This window comes from Ursus americanus, chromosome 4, assembly GCF_024610735.1.
Source record: "Ursus americanus isolate L20-20 chromosome 4, mUrsAme1.1.p, whole genome shotgun sequence".
Taxonomy (NCBI): Eukaryota; Metazoa; Chordata; class Mammalia; order Carnivora; family Ursidae; genus Ursus; species Ursus americanus.
In genome coordinates, this window is record NC_142130.1 from 53,201,915 (window position 1) to 53,225,431 (window position 23,517).

Sequence of the window (23,517 nt, forward strand, 5' to 3'; positions counted from 1 at the left end):
TAGCATTTTCCAACTCTCCAGGCACCAACTGGGTGTAGTGCTATTCCATTCTGACACTCTGTGGTGAGTTAGCATTAGATCTCACAATTTAAGGGCTCAGTCCCATAAGACTGCATTCATTTCATATGCTAGCTGAAAGTCTCAGGTTGTCACTGGTATTTCTGACTGGCTGGTATAAATTGGTCATTTCCATGACTTCCTTTTCAGGTTTGATAATTTGTTAGAATGGCTCACAAAACTCAAGACAACATTTTATTTACATTTATAGGTTTGTTATAAAGGATACAACACAAGAACAGCCAAATAGAAGAGATCTATAGGGCAGGGTATGGGCTGGGGGTGTGCAGCTTCCATGACCTATTTGGGTATGTTACCCCCCTTGCACCTTGATGTATTTACTAGAGAAAAAAGACCAAATGTATATTTCCCATTATATCACAGTGCTAAGCTATAAAACATTTTCCTTTCTTTTGTTGTCTCTTTCTCAACTTACTGTAGTGTCTTTTATTTATATCTATATGTTGTTCTAAATAAAGAGAAAGAAAAATTTTAAGTAATTAGGATGAATTTTACTGTTCACCTTTATACTGTTTAATTCTTCTTTTTAAATGCAGATACGAGTATGTACAATTACTGAAATTATACAATTTATATTTCAGTTTATATATATACATATATATATATTTTAAAGATTTTATTTATTTATGTGACAGAGAGACAGCCAGCGAGAGAGGGAACACAGCAGGGGAGAGGGAGAGGAAGAAGCAGGCTCCCAGCCAAGGAGCCCGATGTGGCACTCGATCCCGGAACACCGGGATCACGCCCTGAGCCGAAGGCAGACGCTTAACGACTGCGCTACCCAGGCGCCCCATATATATATATACATATTTTTGTTCCTAACAGAAGAGTAGAAATGCTGCACAGAACTAAACTTAGCAGCTTTTATGTCACTTTTTGATACATCTGCATTCTACCAAAACTTTCTGTCTGGCATAATGATGTATAAAGAATGAATGAAAGTAAAAAAGGAACTAAGAATTGCCCTATCATTTGTTTTCCTGCTGTGTCATCATTTTCAGCGTAAGTGGTTGGCTAATACAGGGAAGTAACACAAGTAAGAAAGGATACAATAGGGCACCTTAGTCATTCCTGTTTCTTAGATGCCATTCTTTTTTTTTTTTCTTTTTTCTTTTTCTCCTGGAGCTATTTACTGGTTTAAATGAAAAAATGTGGCCTCTCAGGACTTTTGCCTCTGCTTGCCTTTTTCTCACTTTGAATCTCATTGAACTCCCACATACAGTGAATCCACCAGAATTTTTTGCTCATGGACATCTCGAATATTATATGTGAATGGAGCAGCCAGGAATGGTTGGACATGCATATGATGAATATTTTCTCTGCTCATGTGCATGCACTATTGTTTCATGACTTTCACTTACAAAATACAGGTTCAAAGATAAAATTATTAAGAATTTCAAGATAGCAACGGCAGAGCTTTAAAACAAGCATGGGGTCTATATGCTGTGCAGGTTGCCCGTCTGTGAAGCTGCATCCATCAAAATGAAATAAGAAGGAAATGTTTACTAAGAGCAACCCGAGGGAAAAGAGATTTATCCTGTAGGTGATAAAGAAACTTAAAGTATAGCTGAAATTAAGTATATGATATGGATTGAATGTTTGTGCCCCCGCAAAATCTGTGTTAAAATCCTAATCTCTATTGTAATGTGTTAGGAGATGGGAGGCCTTTGGGAGGTGATTTGTGATGAGGGTGGAGCCCTCATGAATAGGAATAGTGCTCTTATGAAAGAGACCCCAGGGAGCTCTCATCCCTTCTACCATGTCAAGATACAGTGAGAAGATGGCCACTTGGGAACCAGGAAGCTCTACCACAACTCGAATCTGCCGATGCCTTGATCTTGGACTCCCCAGCCTCCAGAACTGTGAGAAATATTTGTTTGTTGTTAAGCCAACCAGTCTGTGGTATTTTTGTTAAAGGAGCCGAAATGGACTGAGACAGTAAGAAAGGGGAGTAGGGAAGGGGCATGCAATTTATTGTGTCAACTATCTGATTATGGATTAAAATTATTCAGTCAACTGTGGTTTCCAAATCAGTGTAGTCCTATGTGTGTGTTAAGTACCAGTGTTTTAATTTCAAAGAATCAGCTTAAGTAACCTTTCTCATTCAAAATGCTTGCTAAGGCACTTGGCCATTTGCCAGGTGACAAATTCATGTACTGGAAAGGTGGCATCCAAGGCATACTGTAGTGATGATGATTCTTTAGAGCCCTTGAACTTATTCTAACTAATTTTTCAATATAAATTTGAGCAAAGTATACTTGTATAAATTAATAAAAATGTTACTAGTTTAGTTAATTTAATTTGGCTTTGATGAGGACTAAATAGGTAGACTCATTTTCTAAAGGCAGTATAAATATTTAATTTATTTATATTTAATTTGATTATATTTAATTATTAATATTAATAAAAATTATTAAATATAATAAAATTAAATATAAATATTTCTGCTTATTCTTAATGACTTTTTTTATTTTTTAAAGATCTTATTTATTAGAGAGAGTGACAGAGGCAGAGCATGAGTAGGGGGGAGGAGGCAGAGGGAGATGGAGAAGCAGACCCCCTGCTGAGCAGGGAGCCAAATGCAGGGCTCCATCCCAGGACCCTGAGATTACAACCTGAGCCAAAGGCAGACGTTTAACCAACTGAGCCACCCAGGCACCTCTCTTAATGAGTTTTAGTCACCTTTATTGATGTATATTTTATATCTAATGAAGTACACACAGTTTATGTGTGTATTTTGATGAAATTTTGAAAAACGATTGGTTGGTTAGTTGATTGATTGATTTAGAAAGAATGCATGCCGTGGGGGGGGCATTGGAGAGACAGAGGAAGAGGGAGAGAGAATCTCCAGTAGACTCCGTGCTGAGCTCTATCTCACGACCCTAAGATCATGACCTGAGCGGAAACCAAGAGTCAGAAGTTAACTGGCTGCACAACCTGGGCGCCCCTGTTTTGATGAATTTTAACAAATTTTTATATACCTATGTTACCACTACCACCACAATTTGTGAACATACCCAGTTCCCCAGAGACTTTCCATGTGCCCTTTCTTACTTACCCCCCAAGCCCACTCACCTCCAATCCTAGTTACTGATCTGCTGTCATTATAGGTTTGTCTTTTTAGAGTTGGAAATGCATGAAAACAAAGTATGTATATTCTTTCATATCTTTTTAAAAAAATATTTTTAAGTAATCTCTACACCCAAAGTGGGGCTTGAATTTATAATCCTGAGATCAAGTGTCATGCTCTACTGACTGAGCCAGCCAGGCGCCCCAATGTCTGGTTTTTTCACTGAGCATGTTTTGGAGATTTGTCCATATTACTGTCTTAGGTTCTTTGGCTGGGCCTTTGAATTAAGCTGATAAGACAGATCAATAGGAAAAAAGCATACAAATATTGTATGATTTTTTAAAAGTGCACATGGAAGCTCTTAGGAAAAATGAAGACCTAAAGACATGGTTAGGACTGACAGCCTATATATCTTTTTAACAAAGAACAATACATTTGTGAAGTGACAAGACAAAAGAAAAGGGTTTATGTTTCTAGGCACATTAATTGTGGGAAAGTGACAAGAAGTATATGGGGGAAACTAATGGAAGATAAAGGTTATTTTAGTAGGTTTGTTTATACAGATCCATTTTGGTGTCTACTCCCAGTCTGCAGTGATAAGAATGTCTTCCTGGTATAGAAAAGGCACCTTTCTCATGGGAAATTTTAGGACCTGTCTTCAGGTAGAAAGGGGGAGGTCAGAGAGCCTTTCCTGCACTTGCTATTTCTCAAGTGGCTTCAGCTCAGAATTATATGCCAACGTGGCATATTTTGGGATGACATATTTTTAGCCCTTTCAGATCCATTCAGCTCTTGGTGGACATCTGGGTTGTTTCCAGTTTTTCCTACTATGAATAAAGCTGCTCTGGATATTCATTTACAAATGCCTGTGTGGATATGTTTTCATTTCTTTGGGGGTAAATACCTAGGAGCTGGACTGCTGAGTCATTGAAAGTACATTTTTAATTTTGTAAGAAATTGCCAAACTGTTTTCCAAAAGTGATTGTGCATTTTATATTCCCACCAACAGTGTAGGAAAGTTTTACTTCCTCCACACTCTCCCTTGTTACAGATGTGCAGTGGTATCTTATTGTGGTTTTAATTGCTTTTGCTTGGTGAATAACAATATTGAGCATATTTTCTTGTACTTACTGGCTTTGTGTCTTCTCCAGCGTGTCTATAGAAATTTTTTGCTATTGGGGCGCCTGGGTGTTTCAGTTAGTTAAGTGTCTGCCTTTGGCTCGGGTCATGATCCCAGGGTCCTGGGATTGAGTCCTGCATCGGGCTCCTTGCTCAGTGAGGAACCTGCTTCTCCCTCTGCCTGCCACTCCCCCTGCTTGTACTCTCTTTCTCTCTCTCTGACAAATAAATAAAATCTTAAAAAAAAAAAAAAATCAACCTGTCTCCTGATTTTCTTACTTTTTTTTTTTTTTTGGTATAGTATTTCTACTTAAGTGTGGTTTCTAAAATACAAAGTTTAGGTTTTGTAGGGTTTGAATATTGCTCTTCACTCTTAATTTCTATTCCAGTATCCATAGAAATCTTATGGCATTTAAACATAGAAATTAAACATTTTTTTACCTTAGTATTTTGGAGAAAAAAGAAAATATTAAGGTAAAAATGTTTAATTTTAAAAAAATTGTTCTGACTTGTGCTTTGGGATGTGACTAGTCAGCCAAATTACAGTTACAATAAAACCAAATATATAAACATGAAATAAATATTTTCCCCAGAGAATCTCAATTGTCTTTTTCATTTAGAGACACGTTATTAGAACAATCAGTAAAATCAGCAATGGTTTGTTATTTTCCAACATAAATTTTTTTTTAAAGATTTTATTTATTTATTTGACCGAGAAACAGCCAGAGGGAGAGGGAACACAAGCAGGGGGAGTGGTAGAGGAAGAAGCAGGCTCCGAGCAGAGGAGCCCGATGCGGGGCTTGATCCCATAACGCCGGGATCACACCCTGAGCTGAAGGCAGACACTCAACGACTGAGCCACCCAGGCGCCCCTCCAACATAAATTTTTTTTTTAAAGATTTATTTATCTATTTGAAAGAAAGAGAGAGAGATTTATTTATCTATTTTAGAGTGAGTGGAGGGAGGGACAGAGGGAGAGGGGAGAGAGAATCTCAAGCAGACTCCCATTGAGCGAGGAGTTCATCACAGGGGCTTGATCTCTTGACCCATGAGATCCCGACCTGAGCCGGAACCAAGAGTTGGTTGCTCAACCGACTGAGCCTCCCTGGTGCCCCTCCGACATAAATTCTTAATTGGTCTGGATGAATAGAAGAATAGCTTTTTCCAACATTGGATATTTTTATATTTAAATTTATTAAAATTACCATTGGGAGAATTTTCCAAATAATTTAGGAAATTACTAATTTTCAGTAGTTTTCCTGTTAGACCAAAAGTATGCCATATATATATCCTTAAGATTTTATAAATATATTTTTTTTAACATTTAGAATTTTAAGTTGTACCCTTGTTTATTTATTTTTAGAGAGCACAAGAGCATGCGTGAGCAGGGAGGAAGGGGCAGAAGGAGAGGGAGAGAATATCTTAAGCAGGCTGTATTCCCAGTGTGGAGCTGGATGCAGGGCTCATTCTCACCACCCTGAGATCATGATCTGAGCTGAAATCAAGAGTCGGCTGCTTAATAGACTGAGCCACCCAGGTGCCCCTCTTGCAAAATTTATTTTATTTTATTATTTTTTTAAATTAAGATATGATGTATTATTGGTTTCAGAGGTACAGGTCTGTAGTTCATCAGTCTTATATAATACTTAGTGCTCATTACATCACATGCCCTCCCTAATGTCCATCAGCAGTTATTCCATCCCTCCACCCCCTTGCAAAATCTTTTGAATGAATAGTCTAATTTCCTAAATGTAAAAAATACATATTCAGTAGTCAACTGATAGTTTTTGGCTAGGTAAACCTGAACTATTGACCATTCTTTAAAAGAATTAGTCGACGCTTCTTTTCACATGAATAGTGCTTGCTTTGTATAGAAAACAGAAATAAAGGGGTGCCTGGGTGGCACAGTCTGTTAAGACTCCTATCTTGGTTTTCGCTCAAGTTCTGATCTCAGGGTGGTGAGATCAAGTCCCACATTGGGCTCTGTGCTCAGTGGGAGTCTGCTTGAGATTCTCTCTCCCTCTCCCTCTGTCCCTCCCTCTACTCACTCTCTCTCAAGTAAATAAATAAATCTTAAAAAAATAAAATAAAACAAATGAAGACAAGTAGAAAAAAGAAAAACAGAGATAGCTAGCTACCTTAAAATTTAAAGTAGAAGATTTAAGAGACTAATAAGTAACATTTGCTAAAGTGGCTCTATCCTGGTTTACTTAACCATTCTGCTGTTTCTGGGCATTGAAGGTTGATTTTAGTTTGCTGCTTTTTCAAATTATACCATGATGAATATCTCTGTGCATGAATTCCCCCCCCTGTATTTCATACTTCTTGGTATAGGATTCCAGACATGGGATTATTTTGTCAAAGGATCATAAATGCTCGTATACATCCCTCATCTAGATTCACCAGTTGTTAACATTTATCCACACTTGCCTTCTTTTAGTCTCTTCGTACATGTATGTAAGTGCATATCACATATATACTTGTAGCGATAGAAATATAATAGACATTTTTCCTGGAACCATTTGAAAGTAGCTGACATGGCATTTCAACCTGCATTTCCTGAGAACAAGGACATTTTCTTACATATTACCACAATATATTATGAATAAATTTAATAATAATTTCATTTGTTATCTGATACAGATTCTAGAATTAGAATTCCCTAAATGTCCCCAAAATGTTTTTTATTACTTTAAAAAAATTTATTACTATTTTTTTTGTGAGAGAGAGAGAGGTGGGAGGAAGGGTAGAAATAGAAGGAGAGAGAGAATCTTAAGCAGGCTCCATGCTCATTGCGAATCCTAGTGTGGGGCTCAGTCTCAGAACCCTGAGATCACGACCTGAGCCAAAATCAAGAGTCGGATGCTTAACCGACTGAGCCACCCAGGTGCTGCCTCTATCTTATTATTTTTTAAAATATAGGATCAAGTTGAAGTTTATGCATCATTATTTTGGTTATTAAGTCTCATTAGCCTCTTAATCTTAGAATACCCCTGTCTATCTTTTTTATTAAAAATCATGACATTTCCCTTTTTTGATCAGTTTAGGCCATTTGTCTTGTATAATGTCCTATATTCTAGACTTTTATGATTTATCTGGGTTTGTCCTCGTGGATTACATTCACCTTATATTTTTGGCAAGAATACTTCATAGCTGATGTCATTTGCTTATTGCATTGTATCAGATATACAAGATTTGCTTGTACCCTGTTGGTGATTCTACATTCGATCATTGCTTAAGGTGGTAGCTGTCGGATCTCTCTATTATAAAGGTGCCCTTCTCTTTTGTAGTTATTAATCACCTGTGAACCTAATTATCTTTTTTGGATTGGGCTAACACTATGGTGACTGAGCAGTGGTGGAAAAAAAAATCACAAAACAGAGTATATTTGTGGCATTATAATTTCATGGTTATTAATCTCACTGGATACCTAAACTTCAAGATAATCCTGTTGTGTTTCTCTAACCAGCTTGTGTTCTCCCTCTCCATAGTGATGATTTGAAATCTTTCTCTTCTCAAGCGTTTGTTCTTTTACCTTTCCTATCACTTTGAAAAGGTGATCTTGGTTCCTTTAACTTCCTGGAAGAAGGAAAGGGATGCTTCTTCTTCCATCACGAACTAGCATAGTGGAGCAGTTAAGAGTGCTGGCAGTAGAGGTGAAAGTGCATGCTTTTGGATCCTACTGTCACTACGCACCCATTTTACTTTGGGCTTAGTTATTAATCATTCTATCTTGGTGTTAATTGCAGAAGAATTACCATTATACCTCATAGAGTAGTTGTAAGGTTTAAATGAAGTAAATCATTGTAAAATTGTTAGCATAGTGCCTGGTATATAGTGCATATTAAAAAATATTAGCTCTTATACCATTTCTTAAGAAATTTACTGTGTTAATTATTCTGTCTCTTTTTATCTTCAGTCTCTCCTGTTGACCTCTTCCCTAGGCACTTAAACTTACACAGATGTCTTCTGTCTTAAGCTAACTAACTAATGAACCAATTACTAAGAAACTTTACCTGCATTTCACATTTGTCTTCAGCTCTTGTTCTATATCCTCCTTTCAGTCATATGTCAGCTGCCTACATTTGCTGTACCCCTTTCCTTCTTTTCCATTTACTCATCCCACTGTATTCTGGTTTCTGTTCCCACCATTCCACTAAACAAAGCCCGTGATAAAGTCATTGTTACCTCTCTAAATTCATTTTTATAACCCTTAACCTTAGTGCTTCCATTTCATTCTTCATAAGAAATCAAAGTGATCTTTTAACAATGCAGCTGTGAGCTCATCATTCTCTTGTTAAAACTAGTGAATTTCTATTGTTCTCGACATAAAACCTCAAATTGTTAATATAGTTCATCAGTCCTGCCAAACTGTCCGTCCTTATCTTGTACAAATTTCCTCTTCAGTCTAAGCAGTTGAGCCAGGTAAGTCCTTTGATTTTCTTCAACAAGCTTTACTTGTATTGGAGCTTTTGCATTTGTCCCCTTTTTTGGACTGCTCTTTATTTTCCACCTGTTTCTTCTGGATAGTGTCTTCTACCTGCAACTTAAAGGTCATATCCTAGGTAAAACCTTCCTTGACCTAGTTCAGAAGAAGTGAAGTATCTGTACTTTAACTGCATATCACCTATCACAATTGTAATAAAGTAATTAACTGTGTAATTCTTTTCTGGAATGTAAGCTCCATGAAGGCAGGCACTGTAAGCATCTGGTTTGTTGCTGAATCTCTAGATTCTGCTAGTGGTTTTGCTAGAAGGTATTTGGTAAGTATTTGTTGAATGAAGAATGAATTATTATTATTTATTCATAGACCTGTCACTCATCTCTTTATTATTTAATGATAATTCTAAAACCTGTAGATTAAAAAACAATTTTTTAAACTCAAAACATTTGGAGTTTCAGTGTATTCTATGGAGCTTTTCCTGAAGACTTATACTGCCTCCTTCCAGATGGTCTGAAGATAGCCCAAAGTGGCAGCTGCAAACAAGCGATGTCTTTGAGACCTAGTTTATCTTTTATTTTATTTTTTTTTTAAGTAAGGTCTAGGCCCAACATGGGGCTTGAACTCATGACCCCAAAATTGGGAGTCGCATGCTTTACCAACTGAGCCAGCCAGGCACCCCAAGATCTGTTTTATCTTTAAAATATATGATCACTTTGCTTTCTCTTTCTTAATATTCTTTTTCTTTCTTTCTTTCTTTCTTTCTTTCTTTCTTTCTTTCTTTCTTTCTTTCTTTCTTTCTCTTTCCTTCCTTCTTTTCTTTTTTCTTTTTTTTCTTTTCTTTTCTTTCTTTCTTTCTTTCTTTCTTTCTTTCTTTCTTTCTTTCTTTCTTTCTTTCTCTCTTTTTTATAATTTTTAAGTAATCTCTATACCCAGTGGGTCTCAAACTCAAAACCCTGAGATCAAGAGGTGCCTATTCCACCAGCTGAGCCAGCCAGGTGCTCCTGTTTTTTAATATTCCTACATTTGTTAAATAAACAGTGCCTAAAACATTTGTTAAAGAAACAATGCCTAAAACAGTTCCAGAGAGGAGAAAAGACACTCTTCTGATTAAACATTTCCAATTCTTTCAGATATTTCTCATTTGACATTGTCTTGAGTCCATTTGGTAGCCTGTCCACACTACTGCAAGAATTATTCTTTGGTTCCAGAATAGAACATTGTTCTTTAAGTATTATCAGTGAAAGATGTATTGAATGAGTTATGGCCAAAATGTAATGAGGCAAAAAGCTGAAGCTGCTTGCATTTATCAGTTTTACTTTTGAAAAGGGTGTAGGTACAGTAAAAGTAAATGTTTTAAATTGACCTATTTGTAGAAATTAGGTAAAATTAAGCTTGTATCTTAAGACTATGAAGACATAGACTATGTAGACTTATTAAGGCTGTAGATGATGTAGTATTTCACCTTTAGTTTTTAAGCTTTTATTTATTTGTAGGGAGAGAGAGCATTAGCACATGCGAGCAGGGTGAGGGGCAGAGGAAGACTGAGAGTATCTCAAACAGACTTGCACTGAGTGTGGAGCCCCATGCGGGCTTGATTCCATGACCCTAAGATCATGACCTGAGGCAAAATCAAGAGTCAGATGCTTAACTGACTGAACCACCAAGGTGCCCTCACTTTTACTTTTAATAATGCTTTACTAATCAAAAAATATTAAAAACACTATTATAGTGCAGAAAGTGGTTGCTTCTTGTGGTGAGTTATGTAGATGTGTATTGTTGTTTCAGTAAAAGTATAAATAGGTGCAGATGGGTTATCATGAATCCCAACAGCTATACAGACATGTGTGTGGCCACGGTTGTAGTATGCCAGACAGAATTCTGAAGAAAATTCCAATTGAAGTAAAATAGACTTTACTTTTTAATATATATTTGAGAATGATTAAGCAAGTATTTTACTTATTTATTACTCTAGTTAATTGATTGAAGAACTGAAATTGAGAATTTCTGGAGGTTTTATTTTGGTATAGTTTGTGATTACTTCATGTATTATACAATGTTTAGTACTTTATGTATTAATTATTTATGTGTGTAACAGGCAACTCAAAGTTGTGTTGACGAATGTCCTATGGACGGATTTAGGACGAAAATTCAGAAAGACCCTACCTAGAAACGATGCTAATTTATGTGATGCCAACAAGGTGCAATCAGACTCATTGCCTTCGACATCTGTTGACAGCCTAGAGACATGTCAAAAATTAGAACCTCTTCACCAAAGCCTTAATTTATCTAAAAGGTATGTTGTTCAGTATTGATTTTGTTCAACCTACCACATTTGAAATAGTAGAAGTCCAATAATCTTAAAATTGTTAAGATTGTTGGAAATGATTTTTAAGAAAATCTGCATATACAGGTGTGCCCCACTCTAAAGCAGATCTTAAAGCTGACAATCTCAATTTACAAAGTTAATGATAGTTTTGCACTTCATTAAGTAAGTTGACATAAAATTATTTTTAAAGCAAAGTATCATTAGTACATTAAACTCACTTTATAATTTGATTCACATATATATATTTTTAGGGATTCATTTATGATATAAAATGAAGATACATATATGGCTAGATAAGGATCTAGATTAAATAACATATAAAAAGTATGCTAAAGATGGAGAAAATAAAGGTATATATTTATCTATTTATGTCTTGACAGAGTTTACAGAATTAATAGTTCATTTTTTATTTTCTGCCTCTTTAGCATACCTATTAAATATTATTTAATCTAAGCCCTTACTACTTTTGATTTTGTGAGCTTTCTTCTATTTTGCATGCATTTTTTTTTTTAAAGGAGGTGATATTGAAATATTACCTCCAGGTTTTTAATAATATATATACAGTTTAATTTAGAAAATAAGACCAATTTTGTTTTATATTTTTTAAAGGAATTGTGTATGGAGTTTGGAATTAGCTCTGGGAATTTGTGATCTGTAACATAATATTTTTAATGTATCATTTACAGTTTAACACTTAAATGAATACGTTTCAAGGGAAGTACTTTGCTTTCAATTAGAATAACTTGTCATTAGCTAGGTGTAGTACTTTGGTTATATGGTCTGTAATCTGAATGTTAGTATATAAGTCCTTTAAGCTAAGTCCAGATAAAAACTGCTAACTTTCCACACAATTATTTAAAAAATAAAAGTAGAACTCTGTCAAGATATCTGTACATTAATTTTAAAGGAGGACAGTTCTTTGAAAAAAGACCAGAACACAAAGCTAAGTAAAACGAATTTCCTTATTAGATCATACCTGATACAAATTTAACTGACTAAGGCACCCTAAATCTTTGAGTCATTCAGGTAGGGGCTGGATTATGTGTTCATGAAACTGAAATACAGTATGAAAAGTCCCAATAAGATTCTAATTTGGTTTTTACTCTCTCTCTCTCTCTCTCTCTCTCTCTCTGTGTTTTCCTTTCACTTCCTGGGGTGAACTACCAGCTAGTCCAGACTTTTTCTGTGAGCTCCAGGGGTCCTAAATTGAACTTGTTCCAAAGTGAATGCATTATCTTAAGTATTTCTATTTCTTTATCCCTTCTCGGTATGAGTGTATGACTCCTCTTTCTTTCTTATCCTTTATATCCAGTAGTTTTTCATGCGTAGTTATTTTTGTCTCCTAAATCTGTCTTGAAGTGATCTCTTCTCCATTTTTATTGCCACTGCCCCAGTCAAGCGCTGATAACTTTGTGCCTTTATTACTATAATAGTATTGGGCTTCCTGTGTTTTGTGCTGTTTTTCTTGATTATTTCTCTATACTGTTGCTACATTATTCATTCTGAAAAGCAGACGTTACTTTTTGCTCTCTAGTTTAACATCTATCTTTCTGTGGCTCCTCATAACCTTCAGGATAAAGCTCAAACTCCTTAGCTTAGGATAGAAGGTCCTTAATGATCTCACCTTTGCCTGTCTCTAGCTTTCTCTCTGTCTACTCCACATTCATAACCGAGCTTTAGTCTCTAGGGAACTAGTGGTAGCTCAGTGAATATATAGTTCTGTTTTATACCTCAGAGCTCATGCTGTTTGTTCTTTTATTTTGGAAACAATTCTGCTTTTCCCTTTTACCGACATCTTTTAGTCTTTAGCATTGAACTCATATGCCATCTTTTTAGGACATCTTCCTTGATTCCATGCCCTAATTTGTGTTTAATCCTGTTTTTTGTCCTGTTAAGCAGCCTGGTCATATATTGTGGCACTTATCACACTATATTATGATATTTAGTTTCTCTGCCTCCCTGACAATAAGCTTCACAAGGGCAGTGACTACATTTTATTATTTTTACTCTGATACTAATACCTAGCACATTGCTGGGTGCATAACTGAATGCTCAATCAATTTTTTCTGAATTCAAGGAAGAGGCTGCTTCTTAGCAGAGTTACATCTCCTGTCTCTTTGATTGAAATGTATTTTCATCCATTAGAACCAGTTATTTGCTCTGTAATTTCGGTGACAACCAGGAAAAGAGATATTACAAGCTTCAAGTAAGAAAACAGTTTAGGGTATGGGTTTGGGTAATGTTTTCTGTATGGGACTTGCTATGTGGAATAGGAGACTTATTCTTTCTTCAGTCTTTGCTTAACATTGACTTGATGTTTTTTGTCTTATTTTCATTTTTACTTAGCTAGGATTTCATTATTTCAGAGAGATGAAAAGGGGGAAATTTATTTTTGGTTTTTAATTTCATATTAAAATTTAACTATTAAGTAAACCAGAATTACTCATTCAGTCACCAAAATGACATTTTTTAGAAGTTTTATTTGCATTTTAGGATCTAAAATGGATATGTTGCCTTTTATGTCGGGGCATTTTAGCCTTTTAATTTCTGGATAACATTGAGAAGAAAAACAGAAAACATAATCCAAATTCGTCTTCTTAAATAATGAAGAAAAGGGTCAAGAGTTTTAGAAATATCAGACTAGCAGTATGTGGAATGCACAAATTTCTGTTAAATAAGTAAACAATATTTTAGTGTACATTTTATTTCCATATGTGATTCACATCTATTTTCCTGAGAGATAACTTTGGGACATTTATAAACCTTGGTCATTAGGCAGGAAAGAACCTAGTGGGACACATATACAAGGCTTTTAAGAAGATAAACTGTCTTTCTATTCTTTTCATCAGTTGGCACCAGGAGATTATTAGAGAAATATGGAGACAGTGTACCCATATTCCATTAAGAAAAGTTAGTTCCCAGTTCTTGGAACATCTCTAATTATATGTATTCATTTTCCTCTTAAATTTACACATGTTCGAAGTTTTAAAAAATTATATAATTTAGATACTGTGATGGTAAGACTTTTTGGATACTTACAGTATTCCTGTCACCTTAAGATTTCTTTAAGCCAGTATAATTTCAGTTGAGTGATAATTTATTCACTTAAAATTTAGCTTAGTAAAAGAAAAGAGCAAATTTAGACAATCTATGAATCACTTTTAAGAATTCTTCAGCAATTAAAATTGTTTTCTCGGGGCGCCTGGATGGCACAGCGGTTGGGCGTCTGCCTTCGGCCCAGGGCGTGATCCCGGCATTATGGGATCGAGCCCCACATCAGGCTCCTCCGCTATGAGCCTGCTTCTTCCTCTCCTACTCCCCCTGCTTGTGTTCCCTCTCTCGCTGGCTGTCTCTATCTCTGTTGAATAAATAAATAAAATCTTTAAAAAAAAAATAAAATTGTTTTCTCTACATAGCTTAAGAAACTGATTTAGAAAGTATGTTTTTGAATTACATCACCTGAGAAAAGAATGGATTTATGAGAACCCTATTAAAATGTCACAGTGTAGTTTTAGAAAGGTGTTCATCTAGATGACAACAAAATGAAAACTAACTTAGTATTGTAATTTTTTTGCTTGCTGTATTATAGCTTTATTACCAGATATAATTATGTTGTCTTTCAACAAGGGTTGCATCTCTTTAAAAATTTGCTTTTAACACGAAGTTTATATTAAGAGCTACCAATTTTTCTCATTTATTAAATTATTTGAATCTTACATTTACCTTGCTACCTATGCAGGCAAGGATTCCACGATTTATAATTGAAAAAATTAAGAATTGGAGAAAATAGCCATGCAGAGAAACAATCAATAAATGGCATTAATTCTCAGGCCAGTATACTTTCTGCTTCTCACTGCATTACAAAATTTGTTTCTACTTTGGTTTAGCATATTATATTTTGAAATGTGATTTCATAGTATTAGTAAATGATCTTAAATAAATGCCATTTTATTTTACTTACTGTTACCACTTACATACTGAGGAAAAAAATTGAATAGACTGTGAAATGACAGGTTTTTAGTCCTTTCTTCCATTTTGAGTTAGTGTGAAAAATGAAGTATGCACCTTTATATATTTCTTGTGAAAATTCAGAATCTTTTGAAATTTTCACTAGCCATGAAATTTCCATGGCAGTACTAACTTATATAGTTGTATACTATAAGAAGATAGCTTAGGTATTATGAACGTAGTCATCAGTTTATAGATTTGTATTCTGTAAGGCTCTCACAAAGAGCTCTGTTTCTTCAAGGTACCCAGATTACATGAGCTGCAGATAGTTCATGAAAGATGTTTTGGCTATGGCCATGTGTTATGAAGATCTTGGTGTACTATAGGCATTGCTAACTATTTAGTTATGTACTTTTCTAATAAGATGTTTTCATCAGGATTGCAGAGTATAATAAATTAGGACAATTAAGTACCATTTGAAAGGATAATTTATAACTTTGAGGAAGACTTCAATAATAAGAAAATTAAAGCGAGTTTCCTTTTACTATGTACTTACTATGTGCCAGGACTTGTACTAACTGCTTTACATCTAATATCTCATTTCATCTTAACAACTTTGTAAGGTAGATTTTCTCCTAATTTTAGAGATGAGAAGATCAACGCCAAGAGGAAAAATTATGGTAAATAACTTGACTAAGTTATATTATTAGGTGCTGATCAGAACCTGGCCCTATTTTTGTCTGACTCTGGAGTCATTGTTCTTAATTCCTGTACCACAGTGCTTTTCACTCTTCTGAAATTTAACTTTTTTCATAAGTGAAGCAGGAATTGGACTTTTTTACATATTTCCTATGATATCTAAATTATTGACCTTTAAATATTCTACTTACTTTTAAATTTTTTCTTGTGGCATTTTGTTTACATTGTGATAGAGTGCTATCTCACTGAAAGATATACCGCTTATGAGATAGTGCCTTGAACCTTTTGATAGCTTAAAAGGCTCCTTAGGGTTCTTGGGCTTTAGAGATGCATGTTCTACTGCAGTTTGGTATATAATCTTAAAATGGCTTTTGGGTCAATTTTGATATTTTTCTCTCTTAGGAAAGACTTTCAGCTATTTGTTTAACTTAAAAGGTCTTATTTATCCTCCATGGTTCTTTTTTCATATCTTCTTTGCCTTTTGCTTTCTTTAAATCTAGTGGCAAAATAAACTCTGTAAGAATACGGTGATCATTTATTATTGAGAAGAGAATTCTAATCTTTAAAATTTGCCATTTGCTTGCTGTTATTTGTACTTTTTGTTATTGTTGATTATTCTCTTCAACACTTTGTACAAAAGTAATCTTTTATGGACTCCATCTCTCCTATTTGGAGAGAGAGCTTTTTTTTAGGGACTCAACATTTTAAAACATACTTGAACATATTGTAGTTAGGCATTTAAACAGATACTAAATGAGAGCTGACATTTCTTTGGTGTGTCTCCTTCTGTGCCCTAAATTTCCTCTTTACTGAAATACTACAGTTTTTAGATTATTTTTATTATAGGCTACATTTTAGATTTCAGTAATCATAGGGGACCATTAAAAGAGTATATATTATCAATTTTTAAAATGAGTTATCAATATATCGGATGCTCTCATATCTTAAAAGTAAGTAAAACTTATTTACATTAAGGTACTTATTTGGAAAGAGACAATTCTAACCTGAATAAAATTATCTCTGCTAATATTTCTGTATTTTCCCTAAAGTATTGAGAAACACAAATGAGTTTTCTTTGAACTATAGCTGAAGTTTTTTTAGCAATTTATTTCATAGTAATTTCTAGTGTGAGGTCAGATAAAAGAAATCTTGAGACTCCTTGCTGGTCCTACATTGCCTCCATTCCCACATGAAATCGAGGATTTTAAGGAGGTTTCTGTCAGGCATCAAATACACAAAGCAGACAATAATAACTAGGATCCTTAGAGATTTAAATCATATGAAAAGGTAGAGGAATATCTCTGTCTTCCCTTCCTCACAATTAGTGGTTGTATTAGGTGACAGATTTCCTTCCCCTTCTTTCTTCACTCAAACTCTGAGTTTAGGGAGTTGTGTTTATGACTAGCCTTTGCTTTTACATCATATATACCACTTAATCACTGCAATACTTTTTTTGTGGTGGTTGTGCTGGAAATGCATATTTTCAAGGATTTCCTGCAGTATCTATAGAAAAGCTCAGTTATCTGGATCCTTTGGCAACTTAGTATTAAGGATACATGTAATGGAATCAAATAAGGAAGCCAAAAGATAATAGGTCCAGGTTCTTCTACTAGGAAGAATTATACCTTCAGCCATTTAACTTTTCTGAGCTTTGAGTTCTTCATGTTTAAAATAAAGAGCAGACTAAAATTATTTTAAAGTTTTCCTAAGATCTAAAATTCCGTGCTGTCTGGAACATAGTGTGAAAAGAACATAATGCCTCTATGTGGTAAAAATAAGGGAAAACCTTTAGGTACTACATCCAATGTAACAAAGTACGGGGAAGCTCAAGTTTCATTTGGACAGAAGTACTCAGGCCATTTCTAAGTGTTTTCTCTTGTCTCGCACAAAGGATTAGTAAAGTGCTGCAAGTGACATATTGATAACAGTCAAGGAGAATATCTGATGAAGAGGAGATAGGAAAACTTAAAAAATACAGTAACAAGAACTAAAAACATTACAGTAATTTGGTTTGGGTTGGTCAGTTCAGGGCCAAATAATTGCTTTAGGGCATCATTGCAGTGTGGCAAAGTAGATCAGTTGTTCTTAATAACAATTGACCCACCAAAAAGAGATTATATTTATTCTCTTCTGTTTAAGAAGATATCAGGCTTTTAATAGTACATGTAATGTGAACCCCACCAATTTAAAAAAATTTGGAGCTTTAAAATTACACTTTAATTTTCTAGACATTTGATTTCTTGGCTCTTCCCTTTGCTGTTATATAAAGCATATATATTACCACCGGTATGTGTGCTTTTTCACTTATGGAATCTATCATTACCACAGATGCATTCTGAATGATTTCTTTCCTGTTGGATTTAGCATTTCTCATTTGCCAATTACAAGTCTGTATTTATCAATAACTTTTCTGTTGAATGAGAAGAATAACGATTTCTTGAGTTTGTAGTAATCTATGTTTTTGATACTGGAAAAGAAAGAATTTTTGAGAAAAGTTGGTTAAAATTTTAAGCACCCCAATAGCATCCAATAGTACAGTCAAACCATTATTGTGGCAGGCTAATCTGTGCCGATTTGTAAGACACAAGTACTTGTAGAAATATAAAAAGAATGTGTTCATACAACGTATTTACGGGTTGATTTCTAGAGTGATATAGTTGTAATAGCTTACTTGTGCTAAGATGAAAATGTTTGAAAAGTCAACTTCCTAGAATACATTTTTTACTGCAAACTTCAGTACAGTACAGTGTTTGTTATTTTGTGTGACAGGATACCCAGAGTTATATTGACGAATGTCCTGGGAACGGAGTTAGGAAGAAAATACATAAAGACCTCATCTGTAACTGAGGCCAGTTTGGGTGATGCAGACAACTTGCAATCAGAGCAGCTTTCTTCATCATCTGATGGCAGCCTAGAATCTTGTCAAAATCTAAATCCTCACAAGAGCTCCTTTTTAACTGAAAGGTATGTTTAGTGGTAACTTTACTCAAAATAAATATTTACTTATTCTAATGAGCCTCTATTCTTCCCCCCCCTAGATGCGTTTTTGCGAAAAGTGAGGCAAATGTGCTCTGATGGCTAGTATGACTTTTGTCCCCTGGTGGCTTGAGATGGCTGTTGGAACCAGCAGTCTGTGGCTAATAATTAGTTTCAAAAAGTACACTCTACTTATGTTTTGGGAAAATAAATGCAGAGTATTAATGAAAATTGAGTTACCTATTTCAGTGTTTCAATTTATTTGATATAATTGAAATCTATTCCTCTGATATTTTTCCGTTCCTCCTCCTCTGTCCTATTTATCTGTCTGGCCAACCTCTCAGTCTGTCCATCCATTCGTCTATCTCTCCATCTTGTTGCATTCACTGTTTTTATGTCTAGATTCTAGAACTGTATTTGGCACTTAGTACTCAGGAACTATTTGCTGAATGAATGGCTGAATGTATTCCTCACAAAAATGGTTTGAGATAGCTGAATTCTATTAACAACTATAGCTTACTGAGCCAGTAAGAGAAATGGAAATCTGAAGTTGCTTTTGTTTTAAGCTCTGGGAGCTCATGTGGGGACTGTAAATAAAAAAGAAATTGTGGGAAAAAACTAAGGGGTGTGAGTTAGTAAGTACTACTAAATCTTTTAACTTTCATTTGCTATGAACTTCTCTTTTTAATTTTCTGACTTCAGCCAGTACAATAAATAGTTTTGATCTGACTGAAAAATTATTGGTCTATTCTTGTTTATTTTTTTATTTGTCTGAATCATCCACAGGTAGCTTCTGTTTTGTATTTCTCTTGTAAGCCTAATCACGTTAAAGAGCATTTATAGCTGCCTTTTTAAAGATTTATAATAAATTTCTTACATTTCTAACACACTTTAGCTTTATAAACTGTTTATTTGATATGAATGTACAAATTTTACAAAATTTTCTCCCTTTGGAGAGTATTTTATGCTTCACATCACTTCTACTTAGTGAATTATCATTGACAGTTTTGACTTTTTCTAAATTTGCAAGAAGAACTGAGTTTCAGTGGCATTATTCAGTTACTAATGTATTTAATATATAAATTAATGTGCAATTAGAGATGTTAGAAATGCATTTATCAGTTCGTACTATAGGTATTTACTTCTGCCTCCTCTACTAGACCACGAGCTCCTTAAGGAGAGACAGCATGTCTTAATTGCATTTATACCCAGTGCTTAGCCCAATACATATTTTAATTTTGTACACTTGGGTTAATGTTTGTGTCATTTAATCTTGAGTTTTGGTTTTCTCAGTTGTAAGAAGAGAAATGACCTTTGAATGACCTTTTCACATCACAAAATTGTTTATTATCTCTTTTAGTTAAATATCACATGTGAGAATTCTTTGTGCACATAAAGTATCATACAAATAAAAATGTTATTGATGATACTTTCTATAGAAAACATTTATTATGAACTGTCATCATGGAATTCAAAAGATATCAGTGCACATTCATTCTGTTATGAAAAATAGCATTATTGTGAGGATTCTATGGAACTATCAAATTGTAATCTGTACTGTACAGGCTTTTTACCAATTTGGGGCCAAGATTTAATAATAGTTCTAAAATTTCTGGGTGTTCTTAAAATCCGTTCAGTGAGAATGCTAGCTTTCCTTTCTAAATGGTTATGAAATTTCCAGGTGGTAGTTGATGTGGGCTCTGAAAATTCATTCTCTTGGTGGTAATTTTTTTGATTGTTACATTTAAAATAGGCATAGACTTTGGAGCCAGACGTCTGGATTCAGATCTTAGCAGTATTGCAAACTTGCTGATTTACCTTGGGCAAGTTACTTATTTTATCTTTAAAACAGGGGTAGTAACACACATCTTATAAGATTATTGTGCAGATTAAGGATGTAACTATGTAAAGTTCTTAATATAATGCCAGAAACTTAGTAATTAATACATAGTGATTAATAAGTGGTAGTCATTGTTTTTGTGTTTCTCTTATTGATGCTGCTATCAAAAATACCATTACTGGTGCTGTAGTTGATACTCCTGAAGTCTTCTATGGGTAGGATGCCAGTACCTGATCCTGAGATCACTGCTACCCCTGTTACTATTACCAGTGCTGTCAAGGCAATTGTCACAGCCATACTAGTATTACCATTTGGTTTAAGGAGGAGTACTACACTCCTTAAACCAAGCTTTGGTTCTCTCTTCCCTTAAAATGAATTCATTTTGAGGAGAATCCAGAGTGCCCCATGGAAATAAATTGCAAGTATGGCCATACCATGACTTCAGTAGATGTGCCTGATTAAAACTGATTATAGCATAAACACAAGGTAGGCTCAAGGGTGGGACTTTTGTTGTAACCAGCCTCCTCCCAGCCTGCCTATCTTAAAATCAGGAAGAGTAAATAGAAATTATTTAGATCTTTTGAGGAGACATGATATTCTGACATTATTGTTATTGTCTTATTGCGAAGAATGTGGTAAATATGCTAACTCTTTGTTACAAAGATATAATGTCAATTAACAAAAATTGGTGAGTAGGAGAATGGGGGATATGACTGAAAATGAGGAAGTTTTCTTTGAAAATATAGCACTTATGCCCCTGATGAAACCTATGGAAAAATGTTTTATAAAAGCTAAATGTCTTATTTTAGCCTTAGCCTATCTTTAGTGTTCAGAACTGTTATTATTGACTATAATGACAACTTGAATTTATGCAGGAAAAAAAATACTGTGTTTTATGCCGAAAATAAAGTAATGATAAGAAAACACCAAGGGTGAAAAGGAAATTTGAATTAAAATGGTCTCTTTGAAGTAGCATATTTGTTTTTTCTAGATGGTAACTTATTATTTGAAAATACAGATATTTATTAAGCTTTCTATTACTTTTTAAAAACTTTTAACTAATATTTATTACAGCTTATTATGATATTACACTGTGATAAATGCTATACTTGTGCTAACTTATATAGTATGGTGTTGAATATTATCTCAGTCTATTTGCTTAACTTCTTTCTCTATGCCTCAGTTTACCTCATCTGTAAAATAACATAATGCCTAGGTATGCTGGAGAGTAAATGAGAAAATTTGCTTTTCTCTTGTAATTTGATAGTTTGCCAACCAATACATAGAGATGTATCTACTTTTATAAATATGTGCTTCCTTACGAGTGGACATTTAGGATATTTTTCATTTTTTGTTTGTATAGCATTGCTACAGTAAGTTTGTGTATTTATTTTTATAAATTCTTATAGTGTCATTCTTTTATATTTTCACCAGAATTAAATGTTATCATTGAAAAAAATTTTGATAATCTGCTGGCAAAAAGAAATATAACTGTTTACCTGAAATTCCATTTCAGTCATTTTTTATTTTTGGTGAAGATGGATTTTGTATTTATGTGAGTTTTCTCTTAGTCTTTTATGTATTGGAGTGTTCCATCTGTTTCTTATTGACTTGTAAGAACTCTTATTAAAGGTATTTAACTCTTTGTTATATGTGTTGCAAAAATTTTTTCAAGTTTCCTATTTGTCAATTTTACTTTGTTTATAGTATCTTCTGTAGTATATAAATTTAAATTTTTATTTTGTAAAGTATGTTATTTTATCCTTGGAAACACCTCGTCAGTCCCAAGTATAGAAATAGGTTAGTTAAGTGGTGTTTTAATTTGTGGTGATTTATATGAGATATCAGATTCAGAACAACTGTCTAAAGATTACTTTCCTAATTGAAGTTCTGATTCCTTTTTTGCCTGTCTAGTCTGGTATATGAATGTCTTTGGGTGGTTGGGTTGCTTTCATCTTTTGGCTATTGTGAATAACACTGTTACGAACATTGGTTTGCAAGTCTCTCTATCTCTGATTTCAGTTCTTTTGCATATCTACCCCAAAAGTGGGATTTCTGGATCATTTGGTAATTCTGTTAGGAACTTTTTGAGGAACCACTCTACTGTTTTCTATAGCAGCTGTACCATTTTACATTGCCATTAACAGTGCATAAAGGTCCCAATTTCTCCACATCCATGTTAAAACTTGTTATTTTCTTTTTTTTTCTTTCATAATAGCCATCCTAATGGGTGTGATGTGGTATCTCATTGTGGTTTTGATATGTATTTCCCTAATGATTAGTGATGCTGAACATCTTTTCGTGTGCTTTTTGGCCATTCACATATCTTCTTTGGAGAAATGTCTATTCAAGTTGTTTGCTCTTTGATGAATCACATTGTGTTTTACTTTTGAGTAAAAGTAGGAGTTCTCTTTATATTCTGAATATTAATAACTTATCAGAAATATGATTTTCAAATATTTTCTCCAATTCTTCTCTGACCATATGGTATGAAGTTAGAAATCATTAATGGAAGGAAAACTGGAAAACTCAAAAATTGGTGGAAATTAACACACTTAAAGCAACCAGTGGGTCTAAGAAGAAATCACAAGGAAATTAAAAAATGCTTAGGAATTAATGAAAATGAAAACATGGGATGCAGCAAAAGCAGTGCTAAAGGAGAAATATATGGCTGTAGATGTTTACATTACAAAAGAAGAAATATCTCAAATCATCAACCTAACTTTATAACTTAAGGAACTGGGAAAAGAATAGTTTTGCCAGATATAGGATTTCTGGTTGACAGTTTTTTCCTTCAGTACTTTGAATATACCAACCCCATGCTTTCTGGCCACCATGATTACTGATGAGAAATCTCATGGAGTATCATTGGTATGTGAGGAGTTCCTTCTTTCTTGGTACCTTTCAGAGTCTCTCTTTGCCTTTGTCTTCTGACAACTTGATTATTAACTTTTCTTGGTATAGGTCTCATTGAGTTTAATCTGCTTGTAGTCCCTTGGGCTTCTTGGATGTTAATA

The 23,517-nt window shown here is 34.3% G+C and overlaps 1 protein-coding gene across 4 annotated transcripts in view; it reads left to right on the top strand.

Moving 5' to 3' along the window:
• SENP7 (SUMO specific peptidase 7) overlaps positions 1 to 23,517 on the top strand; it is a 143,820-nt gene that overhangs the window by 66,640 nt on the left and 53,663 nt on the right. The window contains exons 5-6 of one of the 4 annotated variants that reach the window (XM_045785313.2): positions 10,807 to 11,004; positions 18,454 to 18,648. The exons of 1 other annotated variant lie outside the window; for it this stretch is intronic. In XM_045785313.2, the coding sequence (XP_045641269.2) occupies positions 10,807 to 11,004; positions 18,454 to 18,648 (393 nt within the window). The remainder of the gene's footprint in view (positions 1 to 10,806; positions 11,005 to 18,453; positions 18,649 to 23,517) is intronic. 2 more of the 4 variants (XM_045785316.2, XM_045785317.2) reach the window with 2 other exon arrangements.